The sequence below is a fragment of the Typha angustifolia genome, chromosome 9 (genome assembly GCF_048772165.1).
Source record: "Typha angustifolia cultivar Huaian chromosome 9, ASM4877216v1, whole genome shotgun sequence".
Classification (NCBI taxonomy): Eukaryota; Viridiplantae; Streptophyta; class Magnoliopsida; order Poales; family Typhaceae; genus Typha; species Typha angustifolia.
The window spans coordinates 936,605-955,332 of NC_133247.1; the positions used below are offsets into that span (position 1 = coordinate 936,605).

The following is an 18,728-nucleotide window of genomic DNA, read 5'->3' on the forward strand; positions in this document are numbered from 1 at the left end:
TTGGAGTTACTGATCAGTAGAGAAGTTAATCCTCATTGAAGCACATTGGAATTGTTTATTCTTACGTGAATATTGAGCTGAATTAAACAACAATTGTTGCTGTAACATATACTCATTAACCTTCTTCAGAGGTGATCGAAAACCGCCCGCCGGCCTCTTATTTATTTATTTATTTATTTCATTCAACGAGTTCCTCTCACTGCACAGGTAAGTGATGCTTTTGCTTCTAGAGATTCATTGGAAACTTCTGAATTCTTAACTAGTGCTGATTCTTTCATCCCTTAGGAGTTCTACATGGAAATGCAACAAGAAGACAATGCAGCTATCATCTTGATCTAATGGAGAGATTTTTTAGAACCACATTACTGTGCACTTTTTTTTTATAAAATTTTACGGAAGCTTATTTGATGATATTAATTATCTGATGTTCTTTGAACAAACTCTGCATAGCAAGGAAAAGACTCAGATCATTCCTCATCTTTTAGAAAAGGAGAAAAAAATAATCAATGAAAGGTATATAAATAAGTAATGACATAATATTTGCTACTTTTTATGAAGAGTAATTAATTGGAAAAAAGAAATACACAGAAGGGTAGTTTCGTCCGATAAAAAATTAGCTCCTTCCGTCTCTTGGAGTTGGCCCATCTTCTTTCGCGGGCTTTCTCTCCGCCCCAACTCTCTCTTCTGGTCCTCGTCCCGCACCGCATTTTACACCCAATTGGGCACCCACCTCTGCCCGTCCCTTCTAAGTTCTTGCCTTTAGTAGTTAGTATTAACTCGTCTCTCTCTCCTCACTCAGTCAAAACAAAAAGAAACTCATCTCTCCTCTTCCTTTCTACTACTCTCTCTTAGTAGCCGCCGTATAGGGGGAGAGAGAGAGAGAGAGAAACCAAGGACACAAGAAGCCATGGATTGCGTCGCTCGCCGAACGCGAAGCCGCGAAACCCTAAGGCTCGCGATGCAGTCCACCTCCCGCTCCCGCCGCACCGCCGCCCCCGCCGGCGGCGGCGGCAATGGGAGAGACGCCATTAGGACTGAGGATTCTCCTGGAATCGGCGGCGATTCTTCTTTGCGTCCCGAGCTCCTCATCATCCTCGATGACGATGATGAAGAGGACGAAGACCGAGGAAAGCAAGACGTGGCTGCGGATGTATCGGCGGCGGCGAGGGCCCCGTCTCGGCCGTCGGGCTCTTGGAAGCAGGAGGTTTCGTCGTCGCAGTCGTCGGATTGGAAAGCGGTGGAGAGGGAATCCAATTACGAGGAAGGCGGCGGGGGCAGCGTCGAGGAGTTGGAGAGCTCGAAATCGGGGTCTAATGAGGAGAAGGCGGTATCGGCTTCTTGGGGTACTTCGGAATCTGCGATCGGAGAATCCCGAGCTCAGAGATGTTATGAAGAAGCTTGTAAAGATTATTATGAGGATGGCGGAGATGAGGATACTCTGAAAACTGATGAGGTTATGAAGGAGGTGGAGATTCGAGTGGCTCTTGGTGTGCAAGAAGTGGAACATCAAGAAGTGGGGAGTGAAAGAAAGGAGATGGAAGAAGTTGATGATGGCAGCGAAGGAAAGAATGGAGAGGAAGAAACTCATGAACTTGAAAATGGAGAAGCGCAGGAGGAATTTTGTGATTCTGATCAAGATAAGGAAATGCAAGAAGAAAAATGTGGTGAAGGTACAGAAGGAAAAGAGAGAGGAGGAGAAACTCAGGAATTTGATAATGGAGAGGTGCGAGCGGAAGCTTGTGATTCTGATCAAGGAAAGGAAATGGAAGAAGAAGATGATGATGAGCATACAGAAGGAAGGGAGAGAGAAGGAGAAACTCAGGACTTTGATAATGGAGAGGTGCGATTGGAAGCTTGTGATTCTGATCAGGACAAGGAAGTAGAGGAAATTGCTGGTGGTGATGAATGCAGGCAGGCTGGGAAGGCCAAGAATTTGGTTGTGTCTTCTTGTGTTGCATGGAGAACACGTTCGTACGTGGGGAAGCAGGGAAGGGTTTCCTACACTTCCTATTTCCAAACAATCTCTGATGATACAGAGGATGAATTGTACAAGGAAGAGGAAGAGGAGGAGGAAGATATTGATGATGAGTCTTATTATGGCTCTGACATTGCTGAGATCGCAGGCAGTGATACATCAACAAGAGATGGTTGGGAGGAGTATCAGGATGAAGATATTTCTCATGTTTTTAAGAAGAGAAAATTCTCCTGCATAGATATTAATGAGGAAGCTGATAATGAGGGTCCTGCAAGCAACAGTACTCTTGCACAACAGATGCATCGATCACGTTTCACTCTAAAAGCTGGGACGAAACAGAAGCTCGGGAGAGTGTACAAACCATATTGGTTAGACATGAATGAGTCAGACCTGGTTCCACAGTTGGGCTTGTTTTCATTCAAGGGGGATGAGATGGACAACAGCAGGGATTGGGTTAAGAAGGATCGTGGAGCTGATGAGATGGAGGGAAGAGTGAGGCATAAGGGACTGCAGTCATGGGAATCCAATAAGAGAAAGCGTGTTCAGATGCTAAAGAGGGAATCACTCTTCAAACTTCTAGTTGATACAATCTGCAGTGACAAAAAGAAGCTTCAGGATGAACCGTACCCTTCCAATGAGGAGCCTTTCCTATTAGAGCAAACCTGGTCTCAATCTCAAGATGTTGATATGCATCCATTGCTATTCTCCTTTGAAGATGAAGATCCTGAACCATTTAAAATATCAGAGAATGAGGAAACATTGGATGTATTTTGGTCTGATTTTGAATTTGCTATAGAGTCGAAGAACATCGGTACTTATCATACTGATGAGGTACTTCTGCTGTTCATTATAGAGTTGCGTAATATGGATGCCGCTTCTGCTACTTTCTGATTAGTTGTTATCTGTGGTACCTCCTTATCATACTGATTAGGTATCTCTTGTGTTTACGTAGAATGTAATTAGTTGTTATGTGTGATACCTTCCTATCATACTGAATGAATACTCTTCTGTTCATATAGAATTGCCAAAATATGCATGTGAACCTAGGACATTTCCGTTTCCTTAATATTTCTGACCCCCTAATTGTCAACTCTTTTGCAGGAGTTGCGGATTTTAGAAAAATGTGCAAGTAACAATCCAGTCATCCCATTCCATATATACTGGAACTGAAAAGTTGAACCTTCCTTTGTTTCATGTCATGATTCTACAAAGAGATTGGACTATTCAGAAAGCGTGTTTCTCACCATAACCTATGCTACTGATTGTAGGTAGATACTTGTAGAAATGGAAGAATGTGTCGAACTGTCATCATGAAACACAAGTAGGACATGAATGCTAAATTGTCTAGATGACAGTGTAAGTGATTTGCTCATATCGCTGTAGTTTCATGTAAAAGGGCAGCGACAACCAAGTCTTTAGTCACAACTATTTCATGTAATTATATTGGAACTATCATAATTAGTGAGATTAGGCCAATTAGGCTTCAAGAAATCGAGAAAATTTAAATGCATGTTGTTTTATTTATTGGTATTAGTGACCATATTTGTGAGATGGAGTATCAATATGCTGGCACACAAAGATGACCTTTCTTAAGTTCTTAGAGTTGGTGCTTTCCTCAACTGTTAGCCAGATCTGAATTAGTGGAATTCAATTCTAGGAATGAGCCTTTTCGTCTCAAATTCATCAAATAGACCTGTTGATGTAGCTGCTCTATGAAATGAGAATTACTGGACAGTGTCCGTCTGATTTTTTAATTGGCTGTCAACTTGTGCACAATATCAACTTTCTGGTAGACATGACATTGGTGTATGATACAGCTACTTCATTATCTGCTTTAGTTGAGGTGCAGCCATTTGCATTCTTCTAGAACTCAGTCAATAAATAGAGCACATGCATATCGTGTTTACACGGTAAACTGATATCAACAATTAGTTAGGTATATCCACAGATTGAGGGCAAAAATATCTTACTGATTTTCTTTTAAAGTTCTAGTGGATATATAACAAAGCATTTAGCTGACATTCAGTTCCATATCAATTTTGGTTATTGCTCTATTCCTTTCCTTTCAAGTAGGCATTATTTACAAGCTAGAAATTGTTAGCATCCTAATCTAAGTTTGTCATACATAGATTTCCGATGACCATAGCTTCCTAAGTGAACCTGTTTTTTCCTACATGGTACTTCAGGGTCAAGAAGAACAGGACAATGCAGTTGATGTTGCTTTGCCTCCGCAGAATCTTTGTTCGCAAGGGAAGCATCTCTTTGTCCTTGACGAACAAATAGGAATTATCTGTAAACATTGCTCCTTTGTGAATCTTGAAATCAGATATGTTTTGCCGTCTTTGGTGAGTTTTGAAATGTTCCACAGATTAATTAGTTACTGCTATGGCACGAATGTGCAATCTGTTATTTCTATTAATTGTGGATTCTATTCTGCATTTCAAGGTAACAAGCATTGGGGAAAAGTCAGCATGGAGGAGTTCGACTAACATGGGGACCACCTTGAAGTATGATGATCTTTGCAGAACAGAAAACAATGGAGAGCAAGGTTATTGTAGTCACCTAATTGGAACTGTATGGGACCTCATTCCTGGGATTTTTGATACTATGTATGAACATCAGCGTGAAGCATTTGAGTTTATGTGGACAAATCTAGCAGGGGGGATTAAACTTGATGATTTGAAGAATGGAGTTAGAGATGATGTTGTTGGCGGCTGTGTGATTTCTCATGCCCCAGGAACAGGAAAGACACGGCTAGCAATTGTCTTTATTCAAACATACTTGAAAGTTTTCCCGGAGTGCAGGCCTATAATAATTGCTCCTAGCGGGATGCTCCTTACATGGGCACAAGAATTTAAAAAATGGAACATCAATCTTCCATTTCATATACTAAATTATGGTGAATACTTTGGGAAGGAAGACAGTGCCATACATAAGTTGGTTGGGAAAGAACCTAGAACTGAGAAGTTAACACGTCTACTGAAATTGTTCTCATGGGACAAAGGTAATGGTGTCCTTGGAATAAGTTATGGCCTATTTAAGAAACTAACAGCAGACAGATCTAAGAGCACAGAGGACATAAAAGTGAGAAGTATTCTTCTTGAGAAGCCTGGTTTACTTGTTCTTGATGAAGGCCATACACCTAGGAATGAACGCAGTATCATTTGGAAGATACTGGGAAAAGTCAAGACTGAAAAGCGTATAATCCTTTCTGGAACTCCTTTCCAGAATAACTTTTTGGAACTGTATAATATTTTGTGCCTGGTTAGACCCAAGTTTGGTGAAAAGATTTTAACTACAACACGAAGAGTATATGGAAGGAAAGCAGATTCTATCTCTGAGGAGCAAGACATCTTCCCGGAAAAATATGAAGGGAAAGGTATCTGGGCTACTATAACTAGTCGTGTTACTGATGATAATGTAGAAGAGGTTAGATCAATATTAAAACCCTTTGTGCATATTCATAATGGTAAGATCCTCCAAACTCTCCCAGGTTTAAGAGAATGTGTAATTGTTCTGAATCCCCTGCCTCAGCAAAAAGACATCATTAAGAAGATGGAAAATATTGGGTCTGGTAACAATTTTGAAAGTGAATACAACATCTCCTTAGCATCCATTCATCCTTCCCTTGTGACTTTTATTAATTTGTCTGAAGAGGAATCTAAGCTCATAGACAAGCATTTACTAGAGAATATAAGAACAAATCCCTATGAAGGGGTGAAAACAAGATTTGTGATGGAAGTTGTACGACTATGTGAAGCACTGAAAGAGAAGGTTTTGATTTTTAGTCAGTTTATACAACCATTGTCCATGATAAAGGATCAGCTTGTTAAGTTATTTAATTGGAGTGAAGGTAAGGAGATTCTTCAAATGGATGGAAAAATTCTTCCAAAATATCGTCAGGCATCAATTGATGTTTTCAATGATATGGATAGTGAAGCAAAGGTGTTGCTTGCATCTACAAGAGCTTGCTGCGAAGGGATAAGCCTTACAGGTGCTTCAAGGATTGTACTCCTAGATGTTGTTTGGAACCCTGCAGTTGGAAGACAAGCTATCAGTCGAGCATATAGGATAGGACAGAAGAAATTTGTGTATACTTACAATTTAATCACAGCTGGAACAGGTGAAAGAGAAAAATATGACAGACAGGCTGAAAAAGATCACTTGTCCAAACTATTGTTTTCTCCGGAAATTGATTTTAATAATGTCAAGAACACTTTATTACAAGCTGAGCAAGAGCATACTTCTGAATTGATCTCTGAAGATAAGATTTTGGAAGAGATGATTTCTCATGGCCAACTTAAAGACTTGTTTACAAAGATTTACTACCCCCCAACAGAGTCAAATATTGTTTGCACTTACAACCAAATTGCTCCTGAATTTAATTGATGCAGGTGTTGTTTTATATATATCTTTTCCTTTCTTATAGCATCATAATCCTCGCTCTTTTATGTTTTCTACTCTTGATTTTCAATTGCAATTGCCTGCCTTCTTCGCAAAATATAAACTGTTCTAATTCTCTGAAACATAAATTGTATATTGGGTACTTCATGTCACCTTAAACTTATGAATCTTATTTTTCATTATATTCTCAGTACATATGTGTATTGCTGAGTGTTGAGTCATACTGTAGTATAAAAGATCAATGAACTCCATCTACTTCTCTAGTTTCCTGATTTTCTTTTTCATTTGTAATAAGTCTATGTTCTAGTGTAAATTACCTGTTACATATGGGTACGTTTTGCCCCTTGCATCCATATGATCATGGTCTAAGTTATGATTTGTGAGAACAGCACCTTTAATAATGAAGATAAATTTGCATACATCTTGGGAGAGCCTTGTGTGCTTGGGATGCTAGCATGTCAATACGATGAATTTGACTTTGCAAGTTCAAATACCATGATTTCCTGTTTATCTTTTATTTCTAAAAATCTGTAATCTGATTAGAGACATTCATATGGAGTTCTACTCCTATTATTTGATTTTTCTAGTTTCCTCAATTGAAACATGATCCATCTGTACAGTTGACCTAATCCCACTTTCTTAGCACCATCGCTCATCTCTCATCCATGTCATCACGGGATACAAACAGTGTGACAAAGTCTCAATGTCCTGGGAACTGGGGCAGAGGCTCATCAGCATTTATCCATCATTTGCCAAAATTTCTGTGATAAGTGGGGATTGTGGCAAGATAAAATCTGCTTATTATATAATCAAAAGTTTATTTAATGTGCGTAGAAGCCAGTCATTAGCTATTCTTTTCACAACTTCCATGTTGTAGTATTCAATTGTTTTGGTGTTATAATTTTCTGTTCTGCTAAGAATTGATGCTTTAAAAGAAACAATTATTGGTCTTGGTTTGTCGACGAATCAGGCTGTGTAGATCTTGGTTCTAAATAGAAATTTTTTTTTTTCCTTATATCTGGGGTGCTCTCCTGATGAACATATCTCACAGACTAGCTAATTATATCATTCTTTTGGCACAGGAACTGGGGAGATCAAAATACAAAAGGGTCCAAGATTTGGGAATGCTACCTTTTTTGTACTCTCCAATGAAGCATTGCACCCACCCAAAATTTGCAGATTTCTCATCTGCTACCCTGTTACATTACCTCACGATGCATACAGAGGCAAGATTTCCAGAGAAAAGGAGTAGGAAAAGAAGAGAACAAGCGCAATCAGTTATCGATTTCAGTCTCCAGGTGATGTATTTGTGCTTTTAAGGAGTTGCCCAAAATTCAGTTTGAATCTTTTCAGTATTTTTGTTTCTCCCTTTTCTCAGCAATTCCTTCTTGCATGGTGTAGAGCACTCCATACAACCATATCTTTAATACCTTCTCTTTTTCTGTTATTTCAGCCATTTCTTCTTGCATCAACAAGAGCATTCCTCAGAGTCAGCCACCTTCTACGCGAGAATAAGAGGGGCAAATAACCTGCAAACAACAATCTCAATTAAATTTTTTGCCAATAATTATTAGCCATCCCCTTCCCCAGACGAAAAGTAGCCAGGCATCTTTTATTTGTAGACCATCTAACTGTGCTCTCATTTAACTGACTTTCCTTTTTGTTATGATTTTGTTGCATGCGTAGGGATGGGAGACTCCAAAGTTTTAATATTCACAAAATTTATCCTTTCAGCGATCTAATGACATTAGTTATAACCTGTGCGATTATCAATCCAAAGCTTCATATTCTCAACAATATCTTATCATACGTCGTGAAACGTCATCTATTTATTATTATTATTATTATTATTATTATTTTTAATGACTATTAACCGTTACTATTTCTGCTCTTGGTTATTGGTTGCTTTCCTGCTAAATTCCATGATTAAGTTGATTTGGTCTAAGAAACAATAAATATCACCATATAAGTATGTTTGGAAAATTATTGATACTCTAAAAAAAGATTAGATTAATTTTAGATGTGATTTGCAAAATATAGTATTGTTGGAAGGAACACAAGTGATTTCGTTTCCTTCACAACAAAGCAAACCAACCAACAACTTGTCGACTTGGAAGCTCTACATTAATCCACTGCCTCTTAGGACTAATACAAGGAGGATTAATGATGGTTCTATTCTACTAAAAGCATTACCCATAACAAACCATCTTATTAATGGGTTAACAAACAAACAAACAAACAAACAGAGAATTTTGTGTAGTATGGTCCCACATGTCATCCTTTGGTCGGCCCTCCACCACCGGAGAGATTCCTTCCTTTTTCTTATCCGGGAGGAGATACCAAGTCACCTTTTCCTGAAGGCCCCCACGTGTCAAATTGACTAATAGATGGGAGCAAAGTGTCGTTTTAAAACATAAAGTTGGCATATGTCATACACGTCACACAGCATTCACCTTTCAATCATTACTTGCTCTCTAAGCAATTAAACTCAATGCTTTGGTAAAAGCTACGTTCATTGTTATACCACTATTAGTTAAAGATTTGCCCCTTCAGATTGCTTTTTTCCTGGCTTTGTTGGGCCTAAATCTTCACGTAACTTTGTTGACATATCCCAGCCACAGCTTTATTACAGTCTTTAGTTCTTTCCACCTCTTGTCTTTTCACCCTTCTCGTTGTTTGTCCTGCATCGGAGAAAGCGAACTCCTCCAAGGCCCAATACTACGATGGGCCTCCATTAGGCCTGCATTTTATGGTGGGTGGGCCACCATGTTGAACGAGTGAAAGGCAAAGCTAGATTCTAAGAATCTCCAAAGTGCCACGGTGAACCAAGTTAGCGTATCGTTAGCAGTTAAGCCAGTAGAATTAAACACCGTTTGATTTGATTTGATGCATATCAAACTAGGTAAGAGTATTTTTTAAAAGTAACTTTAAATATAAATTGTGAAGTATTTGGACGATATATACTGTTATTTTTCTATTATACTATGTATCTAAATAGTGTACCAAATAGCTGCTGTTATTGGAAACCTAGTAAGAGTAGGAGAAGGCCAGAAAAGAGCCCAAAATTTATATAGTTAAGCCACATAGAAGCAAATATATAATGCGAATAAAGCGCTGCTCTTCCTAAAAGACCTCTTACTTCTTTTCCCTTTTGACCGCTTGCAGTTTGTTATACACATATACCTGATACCCTTCCATCTCTTTGCTCTCTCCCAAAACTACCCTCTACACACTACCCCGCACCAACTCTCTCTCTCTCTCTCTCTTTTCTTTATTTCTTCTTTCTCTCTCCTCCTCCAAAAATTGCATCTTTGCGATTCTTCTCGCGCTTGCTTCTCTCCCTGGCCTCTCTTCGCGCTGTTGATGATTCCATCTTCTCCCGCATCCCACTGAGGGGGGAGGAAATCCTAATCTCCCCAAGTCGCACGGTTTTCCGTTCTTCCAGGGCTTTTAGGTACTTTTTTTTTTTCCAATCTCAAATCTCTTTGAATCCATGCCACCGCATTACCCTATCTCGATCTCGTTCGTGTTCTTTCTGGAAATTTCCTTCGTGCATATGTTTTCGCGGATGTGATTTGATCTAGGGTTTGATCTGGAGGCGTTGATCGCGTTGGGTTTTTATCGGTGTACTTAGTTTTCTCTTCTTTTTGGGGTTTTGATGCAGAGAAGAGGACGAGCGGATCGGGATTTATGTCCTTCAATCAATCGAGGGGAGATAAGAGCGACGGGCAGCTGAGGAAACCCGGTCGATCAGGAAGCTCCGGCCATCACAGGGGATTCTCCAGCGGCGGGAAGGGCGGCGGCGGTGGTGGCAGCGGTGGCGCCCCTCCTCCTCCGCTTTCCTCCACCTCTTTTTCTTCGTCATCGATTCTGCCTTCGCTGTCTTCGAACCGAAGGTGCCGCCTTTGCTTCCTTATAGTAGGTTTTCCACAGGCTAGGGTTTTGAATTGGAATTCTTGTTGCTTTATGTCGCATTGCAGCTTCAAGAAATCAGGCAACGGGCAAGGAGGCCAACCTAGGTTAAATCAAGGGGGCACGACCTCCGAGGCGAGTTCTGGGGTTACTGGTGCTCCGCCGCGTGCTGTTCAGAATGGTGCTTATAAGCAAATCCCATCACATGGTACGCGGTTTTGTTATCTTGTAAATTACTATATTCTAAGGGGTTACATGGTTGTCTAACTGCTTTGGGTACTGAAAGATTTCATCTTTCTCATCAAGGCTTTATATTTTTGCTCGTGTCTTGGCTTTTGGTAGATGCACCAGCCAGAGCTGCCGGAAAACCAGTCGATATGCCTCTGCCTAGGACTTCTGCTAATGCTGTTCCTAGGGGTTCTTCATCATCTCATCCTGCTGGTGGAGCTCCAGCTTCTTCATCAGCTTCCACACCACCCAAAGGTTTGTTTTCTGGTTGATTGTGCACATCTGTCTACTAGTTTTGGCAGGCAGTTTTCAGGACGCCCTTTTGAAGATGATATTTCATGCAATGATATGGCTCCAGAAAGATTTGCTAAACTTTCATGGCTCATAGGGCTGTAGGAGAAGTTGTGTTTTATAGTAACAATTTTCTTGCTTTATTGTGATATCATTTTCAGGGGATTCGTCTAGATCATTTACCCTTCAGTTTGGGAGTATAAGTCCTGGGATCATGAATGGAATGCAAGTATGTAGTTGCTTCATCTCTTCTGTAATTTGCAAATTTTGTATGTTTGGTTTGTGTCCTCAAGTTTCCAATGATACATTACATGTACATGAATATGTTACCATGCTTCTCACAGATTCCTGCACGGACAAGCTCCGCTCCTCCAAATCTTGATGAGCAGAATCGTGATCAGGTATGCAGATTTCTACACGCATCGGTTTTCTTCATCTGGTCATCCCTTATCACTTTGGTGGTATTTTGTATATATTTGATATTCTTCTATTGGTGTTCTTGCACCAGCATTATCCCTGCAGCCACTCAAGTATTTCCACCTGGTTCCTCTAAACAGTACCATTTTTGTTGTAATTTGGATGGCTAATAATCATACAAGTTGATAAATCTTGTTGCTGGCTTGCATGTTCATAATATTCTCATTTGCAAAGCATTTAGCTTTTGCATTGCAATTGGCAGTTAGTGATTATTGTGCTCAACTTTGATTTCACTTGTGTTTTCATTTTGTTAGAGCTAATTCATCAGTTTCTTTTCTTCTAATGATTTCAGGCCCGTCATGATACATTCAGGGCCATGCCTACAATGCCTTTAGCCCCTGCCACGAAGCAGCAAGAACCACCGGTAAGAAAGGACATGGGTGGTTCTAGTCAATCTAATACTAGACAGCCTCATCATCCACCTCATCCTTTGCAACCAAAGAGGGATGTGCATCTCCAAGTTCCACCTGCCCCTACTGCTGCACCACCAAAATCATCTGTTGTATCTATGAATGAGATACCCATGTCTATCCCCTTTCAACATCAAAAGCGTCAAATTCCCATGCAATTTGGTGTTCACAATTCACCGATGCAATCTCAGGGTATCGTGGCAAGCTCACTGCAAATGACAATGTCAATACCTGTGGGTAATGCACCACAAGTTCCACAGCAGATTTATGTTCCGGCCATTCAAGCTCATGCTTTGCAACATCACGCATTGATGCATCAGGGTCTGAGCATGGGTTTTGGGCATCCTATGGGTCACCAACTAGGACCAACTCTAGGCAACCTGGGAATGGGGATAGGACCACAGTATCCTCAACAACAGCCTGGAAAGTTTGGTGGCCCCCGTAAGACCACTGTGAAGATAACTGATCCAGACACTCACAAAGAAGTGAGTTTTGACAACTTGACGGACTCCCATACTGATGGTATTTCCTCTGGACAGAGATCTATACCTAATGCAGCACCAAAGTCGCAGTCTATTCCAACATTTTCTCCCGCACATCAGATCAATTACTTTTCACCTTTACAACCAAATTCTTATAACCCTTCAGCTATCTATTTTCCTCCTCCTACTACTGTTCCTGTGACAAATATTCAGATGCCTCCAGGATCACAGGCTCCCAGATATAGTTATCCTGTCAACCAAAGTGGGCAGCCAATCACATTCATGAACCCATCTGTGTTGAACTCAATGCCAAGTGGAAAACCTGGTCCTCAAATTCATACACACAGTGTTTCTGTCAACTTGGAGACTTTACCAGTGTCAGTCCCATCAGTCTCATCAATAATCTCACCACGTGGTAAAGCAGAATCAACAAAGTTATTAAGGTCAGCTGGAGACACTATTGTATCCTATCATCAAATGGATACCGAGGTTGGTCTGGAAAGTGTTGTTCAGTCACCTAAATCAATTTCTGAAACGGTGGGCAAAGCTCCATTATCTACTGCCGACAGGAGTTTTTCTGCAGTACCTCCGGTGCTTTCAACAAAGCGAATGCAACAGGAAACTTCTTCATCTGCTCGTGTCGCCTCTGTTGCAGTTGTACCAGCTTCAGAAAGAACTGATGGGAATAAAAGAGAACCTAATCAAATAAATGATTCTCTAAAGGATTACAAGGAAAAGCTGAGTAAGGATGTAAGAGATGCCCATGAACAGCCTCAGGTATATATCAACTGTTATCCTCATCTTTTACACTTGTTAGATATTTTCTATTTTGTATTGCTGCAGGGAAAGACTTCCAATTGACATGTGGATATGTTTATTTGCAGTCAGAGACATCAGATTCTACAGAAGATGCTAAATCACCAATATTTGTCAAGGATAGCATTGCAGCTGGTGGAACTACTGAGCAAGCAGTTACAACTTCTGATAATGCACAATCCTTTCTGGTGTTAGATTCTACCAGTTCAACATCAGACTTGCCAGCTTCAGGTGTTGAAAATAGGATATCTTTGGAAGTTGGAGCAGCTGAGTTTGGAGGTGTAGCAGTACCTGCCACATCTTCATCAGAACCTGATGAGGTTTCTGTTAAGGAGATTTATCCTTCTGAGACATCAACTTCTTTGAGTTCAGGGGCTGATGAAAATGTGCCAAACAATTTGGATTTGAAAGATAGACAAGGTGACATGTTGGTGAAGACACCAGAAGAAGAAAATTTTGCAGCTAGGGAATGTGGAGAAACCGAAGTGTGTAGTGAGTCCTCACAGAATTTTAGTGAGACTAAGATTCGTCCAATTTCTAGTTCAAAAGAGACATCTGATTTTCTCAATACTGTTGTCATGGCAAAGCAGGGTGTGGGGGGAACCGGGAATTATGAAGAATTAAATTCTCCGAATCATGGAGTTGAAAAACACCAGCTTGATGCTTCCAAGGAAGCTGCCGAATGTAGATGTCAGGATGACAGTAAGACGAACAAATCAGTTGGGCCTGCTCTTACATCTTCACATTCAGATGATCCTGATTCTCTATCTAGTCATTCAACTGCAAATGCCTGTAAAGAACATTCAGAAAGCAGCCAAAATTCAGTCTTATCTGGGCCATCTATTGCTTCCGTGGAGGCAGCTCCTATATCTGATTTAGACAAGTCTGAGGGGATTGAAAAGATGGAAAGTAAAGTAGTGGAGCTGTCTAGTGCTCGCCCAGATTCCTCTCTTCATTTAATACCCAAGGAGAAGATTGTTTTGGAGATCACTAAGGGTAAGACTACTGCTGGGAAAAAGAAGAAGAGAAAGGAAATACTTTCCAAAGCAGATGCTGCGGGGACTTCTGATCTCTACAATGCATACAAAGGTCCAGAGGAAAGGCATCAAAGTCAAATTGATTCAGAACACGTTGATAGTCCTTCTGGCGTCAATCTACAGCATGCTTCTTCAGATGAAACTGTAAAGGGTATTGATCTTGGAGAGGAGGACCGGCAGAGCAAAGTTGAATTAGATGATTGGGAAGATGCAGCTGATGTATCTACTCCGAGGTTGAAAACATCAGAACAGGGACAGCAGGTTAATGGAACAAGGAAACTGCCTGATGAAGATGGAAAAGAGGCTACAGATAGAAAGAAATACTCTAAAGATTTCCTGTTAACTTTTGCAGGACAATATACTAACCTTCCTGTTGGCTTTGAGATAGGATCTGACCTGGTTGAAGCATTGATGAGTGCTCTTGTAGGGAAATCATATGTCATCGATCGTGAACCATATCCAAGTCCTGGGAGGGTAGTAGATAGGGGTTCAGGAATTTCTCGGAGTGACCGCCGTATGGTTAGCAATACAGATGATGACAAGTGGACCAAATTACCTGGTCCTTTTAGCCCTGTACGTGATTCTCGCCTGGATATCAGTTATGGCTCTGCAGTAAGTTTTCGTCCTGGACAGGGAGGAAATCATGGTGTTCTGAGAAATCCACGTGGTCAATCATCCAGTCAGTCCAGTGGTGGGATTCTCTCAGGGCCAACGCAGCTAATAACATCCCAGGGTGGCATGCCACGTAGTGGTTCTGATGTAGACAGGTGGCAACATGCTACTGGTTTTCAAAGAGGTCTTATATCTTCTCCTGTCACCCCCTTACAAGTGATGCATAAAGCTGAAAGAAAGTATGAGGTGGGAAAGGTTTCCGATCAGGAACAAGCAAAGCAGAGACAATTGAAAGCTATTCTTAACAAATTAACACCTCAAAACTTTGAAAAACTTTTTACTCAAGTCAAGGAGGTTAACATCGACAATCCAGTAACACTTTCTGGTGTCATCTCACAGATTTTTGACAAAGCATTGACGGAACCCACATTCTGTGAAATGTATGCAAATTTCTGTCATGAACTGGCTGGTGCATTACCAGATTTCAGCACAGACAATGAGAAGATTACCTTTAGGCGGTTGCTTTTAAACAAATGTCAAGAAGAATTTGAAAGAGGGGAAATAGAACAAGCTGAAGCTAATAAGACGGAAGAGGAAGGTGAGATAAAACAATCCAAAGAGGAACGTGAAGAGAAAAGGATCCTTGCACGAAGACGTATGCTGGGAAACATTCGTTTAATAGGGGAACTGTACAAAAAGAAGATGTTGACGGAGAAAATCATGCATGAATGCATTAAGAAGTTACTAGGACCGCATCAGAATCCTGATGAGGAAGATATTGAAGCCTTATGCAAGTTAATGAGTACAATTGGGGAAATAATAGATCACTCTAAGGCAAAGGAACATATGGATGCATATTTTGACATGATGTTGAGGCTATCAACAAACCAGAAGTTATCTTCCCGTGTTAGATTTATGCTGAAAGATGCAATTGATCTTAGGAAAAATAAGTGGCAACAGAGAAGGAAAGTGGAGGGGCCAAAGAAGATTGAGGAGGTTCACAGGGATGCAGCTCAAGAACGACAAGCTCAAGCAAGTCGGTCGGCCCGTGGTCCTGTCATTAGTTCTGTGGGAAGACGAGGACCGCCTGCAGAATATGGTCATCGGGGATCCACTACTGCTTTGGCCTCTCCAGGTTCCCAACAAATTGGTATTCGTGGATTGCCTGCTCAAGTCCGTGGCTACGGCAATCAGGATTTCCGTTCGGAGGATAGGAATCAGTTTGAAAACAGAACAGCACTTCCACTTCCTCAAAGGCCTATCAATGATGATTCCATCACCCTTGGTCCTCAAGGTGGCCTGGCTAGGGGTATGTCCACTAGAGGGCAGCCATCGGTATCAAATTTTACCTCACCTGAAGTTCCTTCTGTTGTTGGGGATCATCGCAGGATAGCATCTGGTACAAACAGTTATAATTCCATAGCTGACTGGACATCTTCAAACTCAAGAGAGGATACCAGTATGAGATACACGGCAGATAGGTTCGGAGCTCCTTATGGTCAACCAAGTCCCCAAGACCGTAATCCTCCTGCAAATCGGGATTCCAGAATTGCAGATCGTGCTTTTGATAGATCTGCATCATCTGTTCAACTGGCTGGGCGTATGCAAGGACCTTCTGGACTTTCAAGTAGTCAGGATGTGCAATCAGAAGTAAGAACATTCCCTGAAGAGGTTCTTCAAGAGAAATCAATGTTAGCAATCCGAGAATTTTATAGGTATATACTTTTTCCTCATTTATGGTGATGCAAGACATATGGTTTTTCCATTCAAGAGTCATTACATTTTCATGTGATAGTTTGAAGTAAACATTGATATTATTTTTCTTTCTTAGTATCACATCATTTTACTAGGATCGTTATTCACAATTCATCCATTGACCAAGAATTCTATGGTTCAATTATTTGCAATGTTTGTTTTGAAAGCATGTCTACCAAATTCATTTTCTCTTCTTCTTTTTATATGACCATGGATTCTTGGAAGTGATCTTACTTGGTTAAAAATGAAAGGGTTATCTACCTGAAGTTTAGAGCTAGCATTCTATATTAAGTAAAATATCAAACTTTATTTACGGTAACAGTCACAAGCTTTAGTCCCAACTCAGTGATTTCCTTTACAGGAGTACATTGGCTGTTGCGATACCTAAAGTGGCTCCTGTTAACTTGGGCTTGAGACTGGCTGTTGAAAGATATTGCTCTATCTACTAAGCAGAGCCCCAACCAAACTTTGATTATTTATGAAATTTAAGATATTGCTGTTTAATTGTTTATGTGATATCATGAAATTGCTATTCTCTGACTACAAAATTTTAGATATTACTTAGAGGATGAATCTCAGACTCACCATTGCTTTTGCTGCTGCTGAATTTTGAATTGGAGCTTTAGGTACTTTTGCTAAAGGAGATGGAAGATTAGCTCTTGCTGTCAGTATGGTTCAGGCATAGTTTCTTCTTATATATGCTAGGTATCCTGTAGATGCCTAACTGCTTGATATTATCAGAATAAATCCCTGAGAGTGCGCTGATGAAAGCATTGCTTTTATGTGTGGGTGGGTGGGGGGGAAATAGATTCTGATTGTTTGGAATCCTCGTCCATTAAACCTTTTTTTGGAATATTCTTTTGATCATCCATTACACACATAATTGCAAAGATCTTTCTCTTTTACTGGAGCAGTTTAAGATATATGGCCATTTCCGGATTGTGTGTTTATAACCTCTGGCTGTGAATATCAGTTAAATCATTGGTTTGGGTCAAATTAAGCAACTTGCTTGTATTATCAACAGGCCAGTATTATTTTGTCCGATAACTGACTTGGGCTTTGCTTTTTCAGTGCCAAAGATGAGGAGGAGGTTGTTTTGTGTGTTAAGGAGTTGAATGCTCCTAGTTTCTATCCCTTGGTTGTATCGATTTGGATCACCGACTCCTTTGAAAGAAAAGATATGGAGAGGAATCTCCTAGCTAAACTTCTTGTGAGCCTTTGCAAGTCTCGTGGCTTGCTAAGTCAAGTGCATCTCATCCAGGGGTAGGAATGACATTTGCAGGTTCATTATTTGTTCCTCTTAACTTCTTTGCCCATATTTCCTGCTAACTGTTTTTTATGCTTTGCTGTCAGGCTTGAGTATGTTTTATCTACATTGGAGGATGCTGTAAATGATGCTCCTAGAGCGGCAGAGTTTCTTGGACGACTTTTTGCCAAGTTTATATTGGAAAATATGGTTTCCTTAGGAGAAATTGGAGGAATGCTGCGTGATGGTGGGGAAAAGCCAGGGCGTCTCCTTGAAATTGGGATTGCATCAGATGTTCTTGCTAGCACCCTGGGGACCATAAGAACAGAAAACGGGGACTCTCTTTTGAACGAGATCAGGGGAAGCTCCAATTTTAGGTTGGAGGATTTCCGACCGCCGCATCCCATCAAATCAAAGTTGGATGCATTTCTCTAGAGATAAAGATGCTCTGCATCAGACAAGACATTCATTTAGGTCCTTAGTGTATTTGATCCATAAAAGTGTTTTCTTTACCTTTCAGGTTCTTATAATATATGGGGGCGTGGGGGTGTTAATGTTCACCTACGGGCGTCATGTTCTTCTTAGATTACCAAAGTCTGAGGTAGGATATCAACTGAACAGCTCAATTATGTTGCATTGGCGGCTAGGGCTTTTGATGATCACCCTTTATGATCAGAGTTAGCTGAGAATTTTTGATGCTGCTTTAATCAATATTCCAAGTAATTCATACCGATCCATTTTTGATCTTGTAGTGTTGTGGATATTTCCCTATCATGGTAGTTGTGTCCACTTCTCCCATTGCTCCTTTTATGTTTGTTGCTTGCGTGATAACTTCACTTGCAGTGGTGCCATCAATGTTGGATGCATTTGGATCTTGTTTGCCATTGCCAATTTCAGCAGGCAAGATCTAAGCGTTCATCGGGACTCTCCGTCTATAGATTTATCTGTATTACCGGCAGAGAACATTATTATGTTGCAATCCTCCTGTCTGAGCACAGGGCAGCGTGCTTGGGTGTCCTTCCTTACCAGCACTTCCGTCATCTTTCTTAATATAATCAGGCATTTACTCTTTCTTCTAAAAAG

The 18,728-nt window shown here is 40.6% G+C and overlaps 2 protein-coding genes across 4 annotated transcripts; both read left to right on the forward strand.

Moving 5' to 3' along the window:
• The first annotated feature begins 785 nt into the window (after window positions 1–785).
• LOC140766743 (SNF2 domain-containing protein CLASSY 4-like) lies at window positions 786–8,176 on the forward strand. The gene is made up of 5 exons (XM_073106335.1): window positions 786–2,806; window positions 4,162–4,320; window positions 4,421–6,369; window positions 7,462–7,677; window positions 7,833–8,176. The coding sequence occupies exons 1-3, from the start codon at window positions 908–910 to the stop codon at window positions 6,362–6,364; spliced, it is 4,002 nt and encodes a 1,333-aa protein (XP_072962436.1). The 5' UTR covers window positions 786–907; the 3' UTR covers window positions 6,365–6,369; window positions 7,462–7,677; window positions 7,833–8,176.
• Window positions 8,177–9,579: 1,403 nt separating this feature from the next.
• On the forward strand, window positions 9,580–18,396 carry LOC140767367 (eukaryotic translation initiation factor 4G-like). 3 transcript variants are annotated; one of them, XR_012105562.1, is made up of 10 exons: window positions 9,580–9,833; window positions 10,044–10,275; window positions 10,360–10,499; window positions 10,634–10,774; window positions 10,972–11,039; window positions 11,155–11,211; window positions 11,580–12,956; window positions 13,064–16,359; window positions 16,761–17,104; window positions 17,471–17,609. XR_012105562.1 is itself a non-coding variant. In XM_073107240.1 (10 exons), the coding sequence occupies exons 2-10, from the start codon at window positions 10,070–10,072 to the stop codon at window positions 18,078–18,080; spliced, it is 5,805 nt and encodes a 1,934-aa protein (XP_072963341.1). In that variant the 5' UTR covers window positions 9,582–9,833; window positions 10,044–10,069; the 3' UTR covers window positions 18,081–18,396. The 3 variants fall into 3 exon arrangements, 2 of the variants coding, with proteins under 2 accessions (XP_072963341.1, XP_072963342.1); XM_073107240.1 differs by lacking the exon at window positions 16,761–17,104 and adding an exon at window positions 17,753–18,396 and having other exon boundaries at window positions 9,582–9,833; window positions 17,471–17,662; XM_073107241.1 differs by lacking the exon at window positions 16,761–17,104 and adding an exon at window positions 17,753–18,396 and having other exon boundaries at window positions 9,582–9,833; window positions 10,049–10,275; window positions 17,471–17,662.
• The last annotated feature ends 332 nt before the right edge of the window (window positions 18,397–18,728 follow it).

Excerpts from the sequence above, each read along its gene's own strand:
- LOC140766743 (XM_073106335.1), top strand. The coding sequence starts at position 908 with ATGGATTGCGTCGCTCGCCGAACGCGAAGCCGCGAAACCCTAAGGCTC. Across the intron at positions 2,807-4,161 it reads GTACTTATCATACTGATGAG|GGTCAAGAAGAACAGGACAA; the intron begins GTACTTCTGCTG and ends ATGGTACTTCAG. Across the intron at positions 4,321-4,420 it reads GATATGTTTTGCCGTCTTTG|GTAACAAGCATTGGGGAAAA; the intron begins GTGAGTTTTGAA and ends CTGCATTTCAAG.
- LOC140767367 (XM_073107240.1), top strand. The coding sequence starts at position 10,070 with ATGTCCTTCAATCAATCGAGGGGAGATAAGAGCGACGGGCAGCTGAGG. Across the intron at positions 11,212-11,579 it reads ATGAGCAGAATCGTGATCAG|GCCCGTCATGATACATTCAG; the intron begins GTATGCAGATTT and ends TAATGATTTCAG. Across the intron at positions 12,957-13,063 it reads ATGCCCATGAACAGCCTCAG|TCAGAGACATCAGATTCTAC; the intron begins GTATATATCAAC and ends GTTTATTTGCAG.